Raw genomic sequence first — 19,403 nt, 5'->3', positions numbered from 1 at the left:
ACTTCCAGGCACACAGTGTGCAAACTGGTTACTTTCCCTCTTTCTGAAAATTGTATCTAGAAAATGCAGGTACCTCTTAGGTTTAAAAAAGTAAAATTTGTTTCTGGTGCTCATTTTCTAGAAGCATTTTTAAAAAGCCACACTGCCACCAGCCACTCATGAGCAGGTATTTCTGGATGAGTATAGTTATCTCCGCAACAAAAGGAAAAGAAAAGAAAGCCTCAGTAGCTTTAGTATTAACTATCATTTATCTACTTCTCATCCACTTTAGGGGAGCAAGTTACAGAGGCATTTAGGCATACTATTTGTGCTAACAGTAACACAATTTCTACTTCAGGAAAGAAGCCTTAAAAGAGAACAGGCCCAATGACCCTCAAATAGATAATTACATAATTACATGTCTGTATGGTTCTAAAGTGATCTTTTTGACTCGCAGGGCAAATGTTTGATAATATGCTTACACACAAATACAATTCAAGCAGCAGTAATAAAAAATACTTGCAAAAGACATCAAAGTAACTATGTATCAGTCAAATAAACTTAGTGCTGTTTCTAAGACTCTCCCTAAGATGAAAAGGAAGTAAAGTGTCTACTAAGGTTTGTTTAAAGCAAAGCAGTTTTGACTAATAGTCCTTATAATTTTAAGAGATGTGTAGAACTTGAAAGGTCAGAGAGAAAGGCAAGGAGACTAGGCACAAAGAACTTGTCTCTGCCATGGTTCTCCATGATTTCCCAACCAAAACAGAGGTCATTGTATGTCCCTGTGTGTCAAAGTTCAATCATCCACATAACCTGTTACCAGGCCAACTTGTGAAGTTAGAGCTCACGTAGGTTTCAACACAATTCTAAGGTTTAGGTATACAGACTCCATGTGCTGAAGGAATGAGGAGTGTGGAGAAGAGGGAATCATCTTTGAGACAAAGGGGGATGGACTTAGTCAAGGGCAGGACCTTCTAACTGAAAGCGATCACACGGGTCTCAAGGGAAAGGCTACCTGAAATGCATCTTCCAGGGAGTTTTAATTCCTGGCACTCTCCCTAAACTTTAATCAAGAATCTAAACCTACTTTTTGAGGAATAATGTATCTATCTTTTCATTGGGCTCACTAAATAGTTAAATTTTTTAAGGCAATTGATAAGTGGCTACCAGTTCTTCATCATAACAGATAACTCTAAAATCACTTAAAAGAAATGTTATTTTGACTTGTTAGGTCCTAAAATTATCTTAAAAAGTTTTTAAACTGTTTTCTCACATTAATAACATATACATTTGCCAGGATTTTGCTCAATGAAACCCTATAATCTAACTATAATTCAATTAAAAAGTCACTTTAAATGATATATGTGGTTAAGATTTATCTACCTTGCCCCGTTGATTATTTTCTTTATATTTTCAACCCCCTCTCTTAATGACTCCCTTCAACCCGAAATCATATTTAGCCTTTCACATCTGAGTAATCCTTGGTTATCTGTCCCCCTTCAGGAACCACCTTTTCCTCTGAGGCACAATGCTTACAGAAGTCATCTCACCTCCTCACCTTCTACGGTGCTCGATCCGTCGCCGCCCAGCTCCTGCTCTGACCCGACTAACGACTATGCTGCCACTGGTCCCCAGTGACCTCTGCCTTGCCCGATCCCACGATCCCACAGACACTTTCGATCCTCATCACACTAGACTCCTGCTGCATTGTTTATCACTCCCTCCTTTTTGAAATGTTCAGTTTTCTTCATTTTTGCTACTACTACATGTGTAGAAAAGAGCTGACATTGCAGGTCTGACTGCTCTCCTTTGAAAGGCCTGCGCAAAAGGCTGGTCCCTGGCTGGTGTCTGGGAACTTGGATTTCAGAGGGTTTCCTCCCACGCTGATAGATTGGCTCACTGGAACCCAACTGTGCTAATGGGGTGTATACTGAACACCTGTTTTTCTCCTGGGAGTTTTATACTTGTCATAACTCATTCCTAGAAGACTTAAGCCCATCCTGTGTGATTCCACTGGGAAAAGACTCTTAACAGTGTGGGTCTGGTTTCCTCTGGGCTGTGGCTCACACGCCTTTTCTCTCTGCTGATTCTGATGTGTGAATCTTCCTAGTGAGTCACTGACTCTGGTGATGGCCTCAGAGATCCTTGACCCATTACAGACATCTCCTACCTCTACGACTGCTCCTTCTTCAACAAGAAGCCCTACGGGATCTTCTGAAATATTGACATCCCCTGGGGTTCCAACTTCAGTCTACTACTCTGTTCCCTAAACCAATCCCCCTGTACAGAAATCACCCACCTCATGATTTTAAACTACTGTCTGTGTGAATAACTTCCAGATCTATACGTTCATGACTGAACTGACCTTTACGCTTCAGATTCTTATATCCAACTTACTGCAGAACTGCTGCAAAGGCACCTCAAACTTAACTTGTACAAAATAAACCCACCATCGTTTCTTGTCTTCCATTATCTGTTCTGCACTCCCCTTCTCCTCTATTATCTATTTATTCTGTTCCTCCTGATTTCTCTAACTCAGTTAATGGCAAGAATACCATGCAGCCTCCCAAACCAGATGGTTGGGAATCAATCCTACCCTTCCATCAACCTACCAGTTCAAATACTACTCATTCTTCTTCCTAAGTATTTACTGAAATCTTTTCCTCCTTCTTCCCAACTACCATCGGACTCGTTTTGGACCCTACAACTCATTAAACTCTTGCAACATCTCCTCCTGACTGACCTTCCCACCTCTGATCTTCCCCTACCCCAAATCTACTTCTATTTTCCATGGAGCTGCCACAGTGAGCCACTAAAAAAAGCAAGTGTGACTCTGTCATTCTGTTACTTACAAAGAGGAAGCAATGGCTTCCTCCTACCAAAAAAGTGTAAATCCTAGTTCACAGTTGTTGCTAGGAGGCTCTCTAATAACAATGAAGCACTTGTCAGTCACTTAAGGCGCATCGTGTTTTCAGATTCCTACGTCCGTTTATGCTGTTCTTTCTGCCCGAGCACTTCTCTATGGGTTCTTCCCCAGGTTAACATTCAGCCCACCTTTTAGCCTCAGCCAGTGGGCCCAGAAAGCCTTCGTTGAGGACCTATACCTCATAAAGGTTCAATGCCCTTCCTTTCCGCCTGCCTAGCACAGCGTAAATACCACCGGCAAAGCAGTTAACATGTAGTACATTACATTTTCTTATGGCAAATCTTCCTCAGTGAGACTGCAAGTTGAGAGGACATTCGGTACCTTACTCATCTTTGATCAAAAGTGCCCAGAGCGAGGCACATAATAAACTGATGCTTCTGAAATACATCAGTTTCACTAAATGTGACAATACTTTCAAGGCATCAAGTATTGTACACATATAAGCTAGTATTTTACCAGAATGAAAGAGGATAACTGAAATTAAGAATCTACATGGTTCTTTGAAGAACTCTCAATATGTTCTATAAAAAGAAAAACTTGACTTTGTTTATTCAGTGTAAGCCCATCCCATGTGTGGGCAATTATTAAACCATCACAAAAAACTTTACGAGGTGATTGTTATAAATATTCAGTTTTCAGATGAAGAAACTGAGGCAAGTAAGTGTCAAAATGGAATTCAAACCCAAATCCACCTGACCCCCAAATTCTGTTTTCAGTATGTTATGTTACCTTTGTCAAGTAATAAAATCTACCTAAACTTGATTACCTCATCTTCACAGACATCAGTTTTCTTTCCTTTTTTGTCTTCCTTGTCTTCCTCCTCCTCCTCCTTGTTGCCATCAGCGTCATTGTCCCCGCCCTTCCTTCTTCGCTTGCATCCTGCAGTGGGGGTGGCCGACTCGTGCTGCTCTTCTCCAAGATCGATGCCACCTGAAGTGTCTCTCTTGCCTGCTTTCTTAGCATAAATGATTCGGAGCCTTTAAAATGTAACAAAATTATGATGTACAAGAAAACCTTCTCTTCATACTTTTTAGAGAAAATAATGTGTTTTAAGCAAAAATGCCTTACGGTGAGTAATAAGTCAATGGCAATAAAACTAGAGTTAAGGAAATTTAAGAAATATGTTTCCAGAAATTACAGAATATATTGACTTTTAAGAATTATTCTGGATCTCTTTGGAATTAGAATATATTTAAAAAATAAAACTTAGCTGAAAAAATTAACTAGCAATGACCAATGATAATTCCTGATCCCATGCTATCAGACTGAATAAATTTCTGTTCAAATTATGCAAAGAAATATCCTCTTACATAGAAATTGAGTAATTTCAGCATTACATTTCCTGGCGGGAAACTAATTAAGCTTTAATTCTGAATACATTTGGATATTTTAGACTCTATGAAAGCAAACTTTAATTAGAAAGCAATTTTAAAAAGTGGCAGTTCTAAACAGATTCTACTTATGACAAAAGTAACTTGATAACCAACAACAATCTTAGAAAACGTGATTGCTTGACTTCTTTGGGAGCAAAAATGTAAACTGACTTTTTTCTAAGTTTGAAGCATAAGATGTTCAATGACTCTAATTACAACTTTTGTCCATTGCAGACTCTCACCCTAGGTTTTATTAATTTCTTAATTCATCTTAATTAAGCTTTACCTTTTTTTATTTCTTAGACATAATAAACTTTAAATTCTGTGTTTGGAATTTATGTTTTACTGGGGAATTTATACAATGGGAAACAGTATACTAACTTTAATAAAACAGGACTTACTTGCGGAGTTTACCTTCTACCATCCATTTCTCTCTCCTCAAGTTTGACATATAATCAGTGTTCTTGTCAATTTCACTGTCAATGCAAAAATTTATTAGAAGACAGAAATTAATCCATTATGCAATATGTTAACATGGTGAGTAAACTGTTGCCATTTCTTGCTAAGTAAAAGTGATGTCAATGAGTAGTGAAAACAAGTGAAAAATTATATCAATACAGTATATCACAGCTAGGAGATGTACAGAAGACTTAGTATGTCCACCAATGGTAGTAAATGCATGGCTCTGAAATATACAGATTGATCCTTTTCCTAGAAAGGTAAAGAACTAAAAGTAACAATAATTAAAATATGCAAAATAATGAATAGAAAGAACAAGATGAATATGGATTTGTTCACCGGAACTTGAAATACTAGAGTGCAAAATTTACTTTGACTCTTAAACTTAAGTTTTTAAAAGTACATCACATCAATAAACTAATATTAAATTGTTATTAGCACATAAAAAAACTAAAAAGCTGGATAATTCTATTAATGGCTATGAAGGAAAATCACGTAGTTATTTCTCACTGAAAGATGTCACAGAAAGAAAAAATTCCGGATTCTTGCAAAGGTGCTACCTTCTGGTGCCATAGTAAGAAAAAACTATTTTTATGTTTCCTTATATGAATAATTAACAGAATTAAGTAAACAAAATGGTTGCAAAGCACATGCAGTTAAGATTCAAACTTTCAACAGACTGCAATAAATACATTAAAATAGTAGTAGTAGTAGTAGTCATCTCTGAATGGTGAGATTAAGTGTAATTTTTTTTTCTTTGTGCTTTTCTGTAACTTTGGATTTTGCATTGGTAATCTGTGTTACTTTGTAATATAAATCATTTCGATGAGACAAATTGAGAACAGGAAGGAAGCGCCAGAGAAGTCTAGGCACAGGCTCACCTCACCACCCTCCTGCTGCACGCCAGCTCACTGATCAGGAAGGCCAGCGCCGAGGCTTTCTGGGCCGGAGTGTGGGCCTGAAAAGCCTTGGTCCTCAGGCTTTCGGTGAGCTCAGTCTGTCCACAACGGGCCTCCATAAAGATCTGCAAGATCTCGGAAACATTGTCTCGATTCATACCAACATTCAGCAAATGTTCTCCAAGAGCTGTTTCGGCCTATAAAAGTTTGGCATTTTTGTCAGTATTGATCCTAACCGTACAGAACATAAAAACAATTAAGATTTTTAAATGTTTTTATTATATTATCTATATATTACTGAAAAGGGCTTTATTCAGACTTTAAATGAAGTGAAGATAAAAATAGACCACAGATGACAGACAGGTATTTGAGTACTTGCGTCTTTCTATTCCTTCTTTAGACAGGCAGGAAGGAGAGTATGTGAACTGATGAGTAGATATCATACCTTCTTCGACTATAGAAACTATCTCAAGCTTTCTAAGGCTTTATCTAGGCGTTCTATCAGTACTGGTTGCGGGAGGCCCAGGGGCACTACTGTTGTGTTTTCCAGCTCTAGAGTGTCATGGACTTTATTGTCTGGTATACTAAATAGGAAAATGGAAGAACAAGCAACTGGTGCACCTGGAAACTTCTCTCTCCATCATATTATCTACAGCAAAGCTGACTGAAATGTGTATCTTAGCTGGAATTATGATCCATTTGAATTTCTTGAGTATCCACTGAGAGGTAGAGTCTTAACATGCTGATCTTAGAGGTGCTGCCATTAGCCTCAATTGTTCACAGTGATTGAGAGCACACAGCATAATTTCAAAAGGCATACATAAATTTTAATTCTTTATGATTTATAAATTCTCTTTTGCTAATATCACTTTTCTTAAGTCAGCTTGGTTTTGGCCAAAAGCTAGAGAAAAATAAGAGTCATCTGGGAATATCTACATTCCCTAGGCTTTATGAACCAGGTTTTCCTAGATGTGGACCATTTGCAACTGAAAGCAAATCTACGCTTAACTTTGTGAGATGCGGAAAAAACTAGATCAGTGTATACACTCTTCTGCTAATATGCTAAAGCCAGTTATCAGTGCACTGAGGGTACAAATTAAAATAATTTTTTGTATTTTGTTTTTTTACCTTGTATCCTGTAATTAGACCTGGATCACACACAGCAGCTGACAGGAGCCTCACAAGCAGGTCTTGTACTTTATCCATGCTGTCCCCTAGATTCAGCAATCCCTCTTGAATAATACTCAGGTTTGGAACATCAGTATTTCCATTAAAGCCTAAAGCTTTACCAAACTCTCCTAAGAACTGCAGCACCACGAGACAGTTTGAAAATGTACTTCCAGAGAGAACAAGTCCTGGAATACGAGGCAACTCTGGCAAAGGCTGAAAAATAAAATAAAAAACTAATTAACTAAAAAGGCGATGACTTCAGATCTTCTGAAATAGAACAAGTTGCTGTCTTTCTTTGCTCTTGAATTCTGCCAGTGGTTTTCTGTCTAGACTGTGGATTCCCTGAGGGCATTTCTGCAACCCCATAGTACTAAGCACGGGATTTTGAAACCAAGCAACCATCAATAAATTTTAGTTGAACTCAATACGAACTCAGAATTCTGAAAAAAGAACACAATTTTAATTAACATATTGATAGAACATGGGTTACATAACTGGAGCAACAGAAGAAATAAGCATTTCAAAAGTACTTGGCCATGGACATACTAAGTAGGGCACGTGTACTAATTTCTTCTAATGACAGAGACTGATAATTCACGCTTTTTTGGTAGCTCAGAAACTACCGTGTATCTATGGGCCGATGGGAGGATGGTACCATCTTTGGCTAATTAATGCAGATAAATTATTCGGTCCACATGACCAGAACCCATGATCCTATCAAGAACCCAGTTACACTGCAACTAATAGTCTCTAGGCTTGTAGCAAAACACTAATATTGAATTTCAACACTAAAATTAGAAAGCAGCCTCTTTTGCTACTTCTCAAATATGCTCACATATTAACATTTTAATAACAAAGCTGTAGTACCAGTTGTCATGAATATTTAAGAAGTAAATAAGGCAATAAGGTCCATGAATGAGACTTAATAATAGTATTTTAAATTTTGATTAGAAAAAAATGAACTTTTAAATATTTCTATTTCACTGGTCTTTGTTAAACAATGTTCCTCCACCCTGCAGTTACTGAAACAACTAACCAATGACCTTTTCTAGTAATACTGTGTGGAAACACAGAACGATGGATAATATCTGATAGCATACAAACCTTACATGTTCCATTTGAAAACCATCTAAGTCTGAATCTTTTTTCTTGAACATATCAGACATACACATACCATATGATTAAAAAAATTTATATAACAAAGCTAACAAAAGTAAGGCTTAAAATGGACTTCTATATTTGATTTATTGCATATGGATTTAAACGGAAGTAACAAATTCAAGAAAATAGAGGTCATTTAGGATTTTTTAAATATTGCTCACTGTGAGCCTACTAAATGTGTCAACTAACCTATGTACCCTCTCTGGACATAGGAAAATTTAAACATGCAGTTTTACTAAAACTAGTGTTTATACTTTTATTTGTAGTTAAAAGCATTTGTGCAAAGAATATTATTATCACTAAATCCCCACTAGGATATTTTTGCTTTAAGTGCTTTAGAAAAAGCTGAAAAGAGACAATCACTCTTTGTATTATCAGATGAACATGGCATATAATATAGATGCTATTGACTAACTATAGTATTATCGACAGTATTACACAAATATGTATTATTGACGATTTTCTAGAAATACCATCTTAACTATAGCCAAACATAATTGATTTCTTCTGATAAGTATGTACATTATGCCAGTTAACATGATTATCTCGCTCTTTCCAAATTTCTACTTTTACGTATTTTAGCAACATCTGTGAAAACAACAGGAGAGAAAACACATGAGGTCCTCTGACTGGACACATTTCTTGGCTTTCAAGGTGATAAACAGTATGGACCCTGGAGTTTAACAAATTGGAGTTTGGATCCAAGGTGCCACTTATTAGTTGAGTCATCTTGGGCAAGTTCCTTCACCTCTTTGTGTCAAAGTTTCTCACTTGTAAATGGGCATAAATACCTCTTCTACAGGATTGTGGTGAGGATTAAATGGGAGAATTCATACATAAAAAACACTTAGCACAGTGCCTGGAAAGTAGTCAACATACTCAATGAAAGTTAGCTAACAAGGCTAAAGCACTGAAGGAGGTTACAGATTATAAATCCTGATTTATTTAAATATCTAAGGGGGTTTGAGGAGAAGGTAGATCTTTCTGTATCTAAACGTATAGGAAGGACCAAATGAAACAGAAATCTTATATACTTTTATCATTCACCCTTGTAGATTTGTACAGTGTTTTTATTTCAACGAAAAAGATTGGCAGCACTCCACCACTTATATATTTAGAACTTCCATTTCCAGCGCAGGAGGTTGATAGACTTATTGGTGGCCATCCAGGAGAAGCACACTGACCTAGACTTGGAAATCCACTGCTCAGCTGGAAGTGGAAACCTTCGTACTGGCAGCTCTGGCAGACGAATGAGGTGAGAACACAGCAAATTTATTTATTGAAATGGTTTACATGATAAATTACCTTTTGGTCTGCTAAGCACATGTCTTCATTAGGCTTCTTTAGTTCTTTTGCAATTTCTAATTCTAATCTTCGTTGCTCTAGTTTAAGCTCTTTCTTTAATCTTTTCCCAGCACGTTTTAGTTCTTTTGCAATTTCTAATTCTAATCTTCGTTGCTCTAGTTTAAGCTCTTTCTTTAATCTTTTCCCATCACGTTTTTCTTGCTTCGACCGTTCTTTTTCCTTAAAAAGAAAACCATGCCCACATAGTCTCTTTAACCATTATTAAGTTTGAAAAACCTTTAGTTAAAATTTAAAAAGTGATCTGTGTTATGTCCATGAACAGAACTGTCCAAGCAGGTTTAGCAACAGACATAGGATTGCATAGAAATAACTTATTTTGCTTTTCAGTATTGTCACTCTTTGAATTTCAAAATAATCTTATGACTGTATATATTTTTGTGCAGTTGATCCTTGAACAGCACAGGCTTGGACTGCATGGGTCCACTAATATGCAGGTTTAAAAAAAATACACACACCGGTAACTTTTTGGAGATCTGCAACAATTTGAAAAAAAAAATTTTCTTTTCTCTAGCTTTAGTGTGAGAATACAGCGTATAATACATATAACATACAAAATATGGTTGATGATCTGCTTATGTTATCAGTAAGGCTTCCCAGTCAATGGTAGGCTATTATAAGTAGTTAAGTTTCTGGGGAGTCAGGTGTTATATGCAGAGTTGTTTCCTTAATGTCACATTGTTCAAAGGCCAACTGTGTGTTGTGTGTGTGTGTGCGTGTGTATTCTTGGGCATCATTTTTAACTAGTGATGTGCAGTACTTTTTCCAATTAAAAAACCATAGCTATAATATGGAACAGAAGGTAAGAGTGTGGTCAATTTTTAGGATAAAACGGAGATTTCCAAGAAATCTTTGAAAATAGTAGGATCTTTAATACTTGGTGACAGGCATCCATTTTTTACTAATACAGATACTTCAAGGGAAACATGGCATCTCAAAATTCAGTGAATTTAGTGAACTTATCCACTAATTTATTATTTAGTCAAATTAGTCACTAATTTATTTAGTGAATTTTAATGAATTGTATAGGACTAATGCAAATCCTGCGGTTCTGGAGTAAGATGACTCAAAGAACCAGCTTCAAATGGCATGTGTAGACAGTCACAACCTAGCCCCACACAAGGTCAGTCTCACGTCTTACTCTCAGGGCATTCTCCAGGCCCTAGTCACACTGACACAGCTGGGTTGAGAAAAGTCTGCATGACAGTTGGAGGCACTGCTTGGATGATGATGTGATGATGCTGCTGAAGATGGAGGAGGAGGAGGAGAAAGAGAAGGAGACGCAGCAACAAAGCTAAGACAGGTGTACATACAAGGTTAAAACTGACTCGCTCTGCCCCTTCGTCTTCCCCACCCCAAGGGCGCTAACTCAGTCATCAGGCTGTACCTTAGTGTATGTCATCCCCGCCCTGCTTAGAATTCACAGCTCCTCCTCCTCAACACATACGCCTTTTTTTTTTTTTTACTCTTCCCACAACTACTTTAGGCACTTTAATATTTCTTTTTTGGCTTCCACATAATATAGCATTTATTGAACTCTGGGACAATTATTTGTTTAATGTCTCTCATGTTACTATAAACTTAGACTGGTCAGAAGAACTAATTTATTCACCCGTTTCTTTATGCACCTATTCAATTTCCAGCTGTACAATTTGCCAGGCACAGTTTTTAGTGATTTTTATCCTTTTCCCTGACTCTCAAGTCTGTATCATTTCAACATTCCTCACCCACTGGTCTAAATATTGTTTTCATTTCTGATTACAGTAATTATCATCTGACTCTAACAGACATATTTGGTGTGCTTTAGCATATAAAACTTATTTAAGCATGAATTAATGATTAATTCTACAAATGCCACATAAATAAAGATACGTTAACATCTATACTAGTAGTCATTGAACATATTCAATAGCCAGTCTTTTCTTTACTTTTTATACTTTATATCATGGACAAACATAATTGATGTTTTCAATTTTCATTTATACACAAACCTTGTATCCAAAAGGAAAGATGAATACATTTGTTAATAATTCTCAAGTTATATTTAGGAATTTTTAAGTATCTGAAATCACAGTCATGAAACCAATTTTTAACCCCTCAAAAGACCCTCAAACAACATCCCGGTAATTAACGGTAACTACTTTTATTATGGGTAAATAACTGATAAGTTAGGTTTTTGTTTCTATAGGCTTCACTTTTTAATACTGAAACAAAGAGAAAGTTATAATCTAAGGACATAATCAGATTTCAGATGCCATTTGAAACTTATAAGCAACACAAAATAGCTTTAGGGAGATCATTCTGATTGACAGAAACACCACACAGTACAAAGCATTATCCAACAGTTTGCATTTCTGAGTTGGGGGGTCTGCTACTTAAAGAGCTAAAGACATCACAAAAAACCCATATATAAACAAATATACACATACAATAAAAGCACACATTATATACATTTATCTGTGCTAAACATTATTTCATATAGTCATTTTGAGTTTTTATTTTTAATATAATTGATACTGGCATACCATGGCAGCGTTTATTTAAAAAAAAATAACATGCTGATTCAAAATGGATCAAAGACCTGAATGTAAGTCATAAAACCATAAAACTCTTGGATAAAAACATTGGGAAAACTCTTTTTGGACATAAACATGAGCGAATTCCTAGTATCTCTCAGGGCAAGGGAAACAAAAGCAAAAATGAACAAATGGGACTATATCAAGCTGAAAAGCATATGTACATCAAAGGACACCTTCATTGGAAAAAAAAGGAACCCTGTACTATGAGAGAATATATGCATAAATGACAGATCTGATAAAGGGTTGACATCCAAAATATATAAAGAGCTCACGCACCTCAACAAACAAAAAGTGAATAATCTAATTAAAAAATGAGCAGAGGAGCTGAACAGTTATCCAAAGAAGAAATTCAGATGGCCAACAGACACATGAAAGGATGCTGCACATCACTACTCATCAGAGAAATACATATTTAAATCACAATGAGATATCACCTCACACCAGTAAGGATCGCCACCATCCAAAAGACAAACAACAACAAATGTTGGCGAGGTTGTGGAGAAAGAGGAACCCTCCTACACTGCTGGGGGGAATGTAAATTAGTTCAACCATTGTAGAAAGCAGTATAGAGGATCCTCAGGAAGCTCAAAATAGACATACCATTCGACCCAGGAATTCCACTTCTAGGAATTTATCCTAAGAATGCAGCAGCCCAGTTTGAAAAAGACAGATGCACCCCTATGTTTATCATAGCACTATTTACAATAGCCAAGAAATGGAAGCAACCTAAGTGTCCATCAGTAGATGAATGGATAAAGAAGAGGTGGTACATATACACAGTGAAATATTATTCAAAAGAAGAAAACAAATCCTACCATTTGCAACAACATGGATGGAGCTAGAGGATATTATGCTCAGTGAAATAAGCCAGGTGGAGAAAGACAAGTAACAAATGATTTCACTCATATGTGGAGTATAAGAACAAACAAAAACTGAAAGAACAAAACAGCAGCACAATCACAGAACCCAAGAATGGACTCACAGCTACCAAAGGGAAAGGAACTGGGGAGGATGGTTGGGAAGGGAGGGATAAGGGCAGGCAAACAGAAAGGGGGCCTTACCTTTACCATGTATAATGTGGGGTGGGGGCATGGGGAGGGCTGTGCTACGCAGAGAAGACAAGTAGTGATTCTACAACATCTAACCACGCTGTTGGACAGTGACTGTAATGGGACTTGTGGGGGGGGACTTTGTTGAAGGGGGAAGCCTAGTAAACATAATGTTCTTCATGTCATTGTGGATTAAGGATAACAAAATAAATTTAAAAAACTAAAAACTCTGACTGTCCTCTAAATTTACCTGTTTTCGTTTCTCAGCCTCCAAAAATTTGGCTTTTGCAGCTTCTTCCTTCTTTATCCTCTTAGCCTGTGCATATAAAATAGGTCTCAAAGTCATGCAACAGCACCACCACAACCTGAATATAACCTCAGACTTGAAAATGGAGCTCCATGCCTTGCAAGGTACAAAACAGTATGTAACATGTATGTAGACAATTACAGATTTCCCCTCAGTTTGTTACATTTAACATACTAATTTCATTTCTAACATAGATTACAATTAAGATATGCAAAAAATTCTTAAATTTGTAAGAGTATGTCAGGTTTTTTACTTCAAACTTGTAAAAAGTCTGAAATAATTTGAGTGTTATTTTACCTTAAAACTTAATCACAGAAAAAATGATGTTATGGCATTTTTTGCTTTTTCTGATTTTTGAAAGTAAAACATGATCACTGTACAAAGTTTACAAAAACGGGATAGATTTTAACAATAAAGGTTAAAGGACAAATAAGTAGCATTTAAAAATGCATGTGTCTTACTTTATTTGAAGTTTCTTTTGTAATACTTAAAATTTGAGATAAATCCATTACTTAAATAACATAAATAAAACATGAAACCCAGAAATTGGGGATCAACAGAGGTGAGGCTTAGAACCTAACCCCCCCTGTTTTCAGAGAAAACTTCTGCATCTGTGGATGTTTTCTTGCCCTTGTCTAGCTTGGATTAATACTTAATCTATAGGCACACACCTGATCACCTACATTTGCCCTCTCACAGCACTAAACTATGTTTTCTACCTTTATCTTGCATCTACCTTCCACTTCAGCATTTTATTAAAAAATAATAATAAGGGAGAAATGTGGGATTCACACATAAATTAAGGATCAAAATCAAACGAATATTCACAATTGACCTGATTGTTTATAAATCATGATCCGTGATCAAAACTGAAAGTTTCTGTGATGACTGCCCCTGCACTGTTCACCATGTAAGAACTTGTTCACCATGTAAAAACTTGTTCGTTATGCTTCAGAAGATTGGAGACTGTTGAGAATTAGGCTTGGGGTCGATTAATGATTGTTCATTGAGACCCCTATACAGAATTTTATTGTTGTTAACAACCATTTGATCAATAAATATGAGAGATGCCCTCTCAAAAAAAAAAAAAAAGAAAACTGAAAACTCAGCAAAAATGGCAAATTACAGACCTCCAAAAATTTGCCCCTCCTTTAATAAAAGCAGTAACAACAACAACAACAAGAAAAAATACATTAAACCCTATTTAACCTACTGTAGTTAAATTCAAGGTTTTTTTCCTAATATAATAGAAACATAACCTTTAATGAAGCACATTCTGAATATCAAGCTCGTGCTATCAAATTTGAGCTTTATAATCTTCAAGTCATTACCTAGTAGCTTCATAATTATCTAGTAGTAATTGCCAATGTACTTTAATATTTTCAATTTGGAGGGTTTTAAAATTAATTTGAAATGGGTAAGAGAGTATGTGTGTATGTTTTTAGAAGGAAAAAACCTGTAACTGAAAACCTCAGCTAACCGCATTGCTCAGGGAATAACCCAATTTTTATGACAACAGTTTCCTGAACAGCTAAGGGTTTGGGTTATAATAATTTTCAACATTAAAAAGCTTATTTTGGACAAAAGTACTTTGGATGATTTTGAGACATATACACGTACAGCTTAAATAGACACAGTACACTTAACATAATTTGGCTTTTTCTTGAGGACTTGGGCAGTTATTCTTGACATCAGTTACTATACTACACAGTTTGATAACAGAAATGCCTTTGGGCCATTAAGATGTTGAAAATTCCTTCCTACTTAACTACCAGATTACAGACTGTTGCTAGGCTTCAGAGTTTCTGTTTTTCCTATTTTCCCTTGCTGTCTTTTAGCTATTCCTTTTGCTGTTGCCAGCATGTCCTTGAGCCCTATTCTGTCAGCCCAGTTCTGTCCAAACTCAGAAAACAAACCTGCTTAGACTATTTCCACATTAAACACAATTTTACTTTGGTCATGTTTTATTTCTAAATGAAAAGCAGGTATCTGACTATAAGACTTAATGACGTTTTGAAAAGTAAAGAACATGAGTTTTAACGTATGATCTTTATGACTATATTGGCTATTGAGAGGTTTCCCCTTTCTTTTTTTTCCTTTACTTATTTCCTGGATTTTTACTATTAGGATTAGATAAACTTGCCTAGTAAGGTTCAGAGAGGTCCTTATTCTATGCATTATGTTTAGAGATAATCTGTGATGGACATGTTAATTTGTATGAGTGAGAGAACATACTGATAAAATTTTCATTTTTCAGACTTGAAAATACATAACTATATTACTTTAATCATATCAACTTTAAAAATTCTACCTCTAGAATTTGCTGGGCTCGAAGTTCTTTTTCCATTCTGATTTGTTGTATTCTCTTAATTCTTTCCTGTAGGAAAAATTATGACAATTTTAGATAATAAACTAAATATCTAGGTGGAACGTATTTAAGTGTAATCAAATAATTAAAGATATAAGTACAGATTTTCCAAAAGTAGCCCATGCTGGATATAAATTTTAATTATTTACCTTAACATTATATATATGCCACCTGTCTTAAATTGGTATCACTTTATAAAATGTCTCAAAACAATTTTAAAATACAAATGCTAAATAAGTATATAGAAACAACATAAACCAAGCTGATTAAACTCAAGTCTTTATAAATATTTGCAAGTACAAGTAATACTCATTCGGAAATAAATATTGGACAGACAAGTAGGATAAAACAGTCTATCAGGAAATCAGGACCCCTAAGGATAGTCCTGAGTTACTGTCACTCATTGCATGAACTTGAACAAATAGAACTACTCTTGCATAAAATAGGGGAGGCACTTGCTCTTTTTTCTCACTGTCACAATTATATTAAAAAAGTTTAAAAAAGTGCACAGTACATCACGATTGTGTGAAGTATTAACAATTGCCGTAACATGATAAATGACATTTCTTTCAATAAATGCAGTAGGCCAAATACAGAAATAATTTGTAATAAATTATAAGTGGTGCTCAAATTCTCTAAATGTCATGTACTAGCTATTGTTTGAATTCAGCAATCTAAATTTTGATGTTACATTTTCATTTTAAAAAACCATTCCATATGCTATAAGCACATCGTTAACAATTTTGAATTCATATATCCCTTTGAAAGTTCCAAATTGGCACTGATGAGGATACTTTTAAAACAATACACCTAAATCCCCCTACTTGCAAATTGCAGCTTTCCTAGGATTTTCAGAGCCAACACATTTTATACTACTGTTTATTACAATACTAACCCCTATTTCCAATGCTAGTTGTACCTTTTGAAGCTATACTTTAATACATTTTTATTTCTTTTTTTCAATTGATGTTATTGATCCCCTGCAGGATAATGAGTTTTCTGGAATTTCTGTTGTGATTTTAGAAGTCTGATCACATTGTATGATTTTGCTAATTGTGATCTTGGTTTTGAATATTATAGCTCAACAAAAATAAACATACAAGTGTATCTTTTCTTTTATCTCCAAGTCTTAGAGAAGGTTGCACTGGATACACATTTGAAATATTTATTTAGATTAGAACTTCAGACCAAAGTATACTCTGAATTTAATCTTTAATCAAGTCAACAAAAGGCATTCATTATTCTCTTAAGCACAGAAATAGGTATAGAATCTTGGCCTTTACTCACCCAGTGTAGAGCTTTCTATTAGTCTGAGTGATTTATATGGATATACGAATATATACTTGGTAGTGCTTTCATTAGAAACAGCAGAGATAAGCATTATTTATAAATCATTACAGTGGAAGGAGCCAAGATGGCGGAGTGAGTAGAGCAGGGAAACCTCCTCCAAAAACCATATATATTTTTGAAAATACAACAAATACAACTATCCCTAAAAGAGAGACCAGAAGATACAGGACAACAGCCAGGCTACATCCACACCTGCGAGAACCCAGCGCCTCCGAAGGGGGTAAGATGGAAGCCACAGCCTGGCGGAACATGAGCACCCCTCACCGCAACTACAGGCGGTAGGAGAGGAGTCAGAGCGGGGAGGGAGAGGGAGCCCAGGACTGCTAAATACCCAGCCCCAGCCATCCGCACCAGGAGCATAGACACACAGTGTGTGGTGAGCTGGATGCTAGAGAAATGGGACAGTAAAACCTGCGAGCTGTCCCTGCAGCCAGAGCCCCTGGGACAAAGAAAAGCGAGTGCTTTTTGAAAGTCTTCAAGGGACAGAAGCCTCACAGGTGGACGGAAACGCCCCGGCGCAATCAGCCCAGTAACTGGGAATTCCGGGAAACTCCGGGCGCCCCAACCCCCTGGGTGGCAGTGGTACTCGGAGGCCCCTCACGGTCATAAACAGGCTCCCTCCCATTTCCACTCCAATGTGGCTCCGCCATAGCAGAACAGTAGCCTGAGGCCGGCCACTCCCACGGAAGCAGAGCAGAGCTTCCTCCACAACCGCCGGGCAAGAATAAGAAACCTCGTCTGCGTGCAGCTGCCCAGCACAAGCCGCTAGGGGTCATCGTTCTCCCAGGAGAGGAAGGCCACAAACCAGCAAGAATGGACCTTCACCCAGCCAACATACACGCCAGCTCTCCACAACTACTTCCATCGCCATGAAAAGACAGAAAAATTTGATACAGAACAGACAAACCCAGACATCCTCCCCTGAGAAGGAACCTGGGGAGATAGACCTAACCAATCTCCCTGAAAAAGAATTCAAAATAAAGGTCATAACCATGCTGACGGATCTTCAGGGAAGTATGCAAGAGCTAAGGGGATGAAGTTCGGAGGGAGATTACAGAAATAAAACAATCTCTGGAAGGACTTAAGAGCAAACTGGATGAGGTGCAAGAGGCGGTTAATGGAATAGAAATCAGAGAACAGGAACGCAGACAAGCTGACACAGAGAGAGATAAAAGGATGCCAGGAATGAAAGAATAAATGAGAGAACTATGTGGCCATTCCAAACGAAACAATATTCGCATCATAGGGGTACCAGAAGAAGAGAGAGAAAAAGTGAAAGTGTCCTTGAAGAAATAATTGCTGAAAACTTCCCAAAACTGGGGGAGGAAATAGTTGCTTATACCATGGAAGCACACAGAACTCCAAAGAGGACAACACCAAGACACATAATAATTAAAATGGCAAAGATCAAGAACAAGGACAGAGTCTAAAAGACAGCTAGAGAGAGGAAAAAGGTCACCTACAGGGAAAACGCATCAGGCTATCATCAGACATCTCAACAGAACCCTTGCAGGCCAGAAGAGAATGGCATGATATATTTAATGCAATGAAACAGAAGGGCCTTGAACCAACGATAGTGTATCCAGCACGATTATCATTTAAATATGAAGGAGGGAGTAAACAATTCCCAGACAAGAAAAAGTTGAGGGAATTTGCCTCCCGCAAACCACCTTTACAGGGTATTCTAGAGGGACAGCTCTAGATGGGAGCACTACCAAGGCTAAACAGATGTCACCAGAGAATATAAAATCATAGCAAAGAAACCAAACCAACCAAATACTAACAAAAGGCAAAAAATAAAATCAACTACACACAAAACCATTTAAAGGAAACACAAAAGAGCAGAGAATAAAACACCCAACATATAAACAATGGAGGAGGAGGAATAAGAAAGGAGAGAATTAAACAATCACCACACAGTATCTACAATTGCTCAATAAGCAAGTGAAGTTAGGCAGTAAGATACTAAAGAAGCTAACCTTGAACCATTGGTAACTACAAATCTAAAGCCTGCAATGGCGGTAAGTACAAATCTTTCAATAGTCACCGTACATGTAAATGGACTGAATGCACCAATCAAAAGACACAGAGTAACAGAATGGATAAAAAAACAAGACCCATCTATTTGCTTACAAGAGACCCACCTCAAACCCAAAGACATGTACAGACTAAAAGTCAAGGGATGGAAAATGATATTCCACGCAAACAACAGGGAGAAAACTGCAGGTGTGGCAGTACTGGTAGCAGACAAAATAGACTTAAATACAAAGAAAGTCAAAAGAAATAAAGAAGGACATTACATAATGACAAACGGGTCACTGCAAAAAGAGGATATAACCATTGTAAATATCTATGCACCCAACACAGGAGCACCAGTATATGTGAAACAAATACCAACAAAACTAAAAGGAGGAAATAGAA

At 36.8% G+C, this 19,403-nt stretch overlaps 1 protein-coding gene across 4 annotated transcripts in view; it reads right to left on the bottom strand.

The window, feature by feature from the left end:
- The window catches only part of LOC130681192 (bromodomain adjacent to zinc finger domain protein 2B-like), a 112,013-nt gene that overhangs the window by 24,562 nt on the left and 68,048 nt on the right, over positions 1-19,403 (bottom strand). For all 4 annotated transcript variants that reach the window (XM_057493673.1, XM_057493672.1, XM_057493670.1 and 1 more), the window contains 7 exons: positions 15,576-15,641; positions 13,208-13,273; positions 9,273-9,491; positions 6,765-7,019; positions 5,619-5,833; positions 4,680-4,754; positions 3,672-3,882 (listed from right to left, as the gene is read on the bottom strand). In XM_057493673.1, the coding sequence (XP_057349656.1) occupies positions 3,672-3,882; positions 4,680-4,754; positions 5,619-5,833; positions 6,765-7,019; positions 9,273-9,491; positions 13,208-13,273; positions 15,576-15,641 (1,107 nt within the window). The remainder of the gene's footprint in view (positions 1-3,671; positions 3,883-4,679; positions 4,755-5,618; positions 5,834-6,764; positions 7,020-9,272; positions 9,492-13,207; positions 13,274-15,575; positions 15,642-19,403) is intronic.

This window comes from Manis pentadactyla, chromosome 16 (genome assembly GCF_030020395.1).
Source record: "Manis pentadactyla isolate mManPen7 chromosome 16, mManPen7.hap1, whole genome shotgun sequence".
Classification (NCBI taxonomy): domain Eukaryota; kingdom Metazoa; phylum Chordata; class Mammalia; order Pholidota; family Manidae; genus Manis; species Manis pentadactyla.
This window is presented reverse-complemented; position numbering and strand designations above follow the sequence as displayed.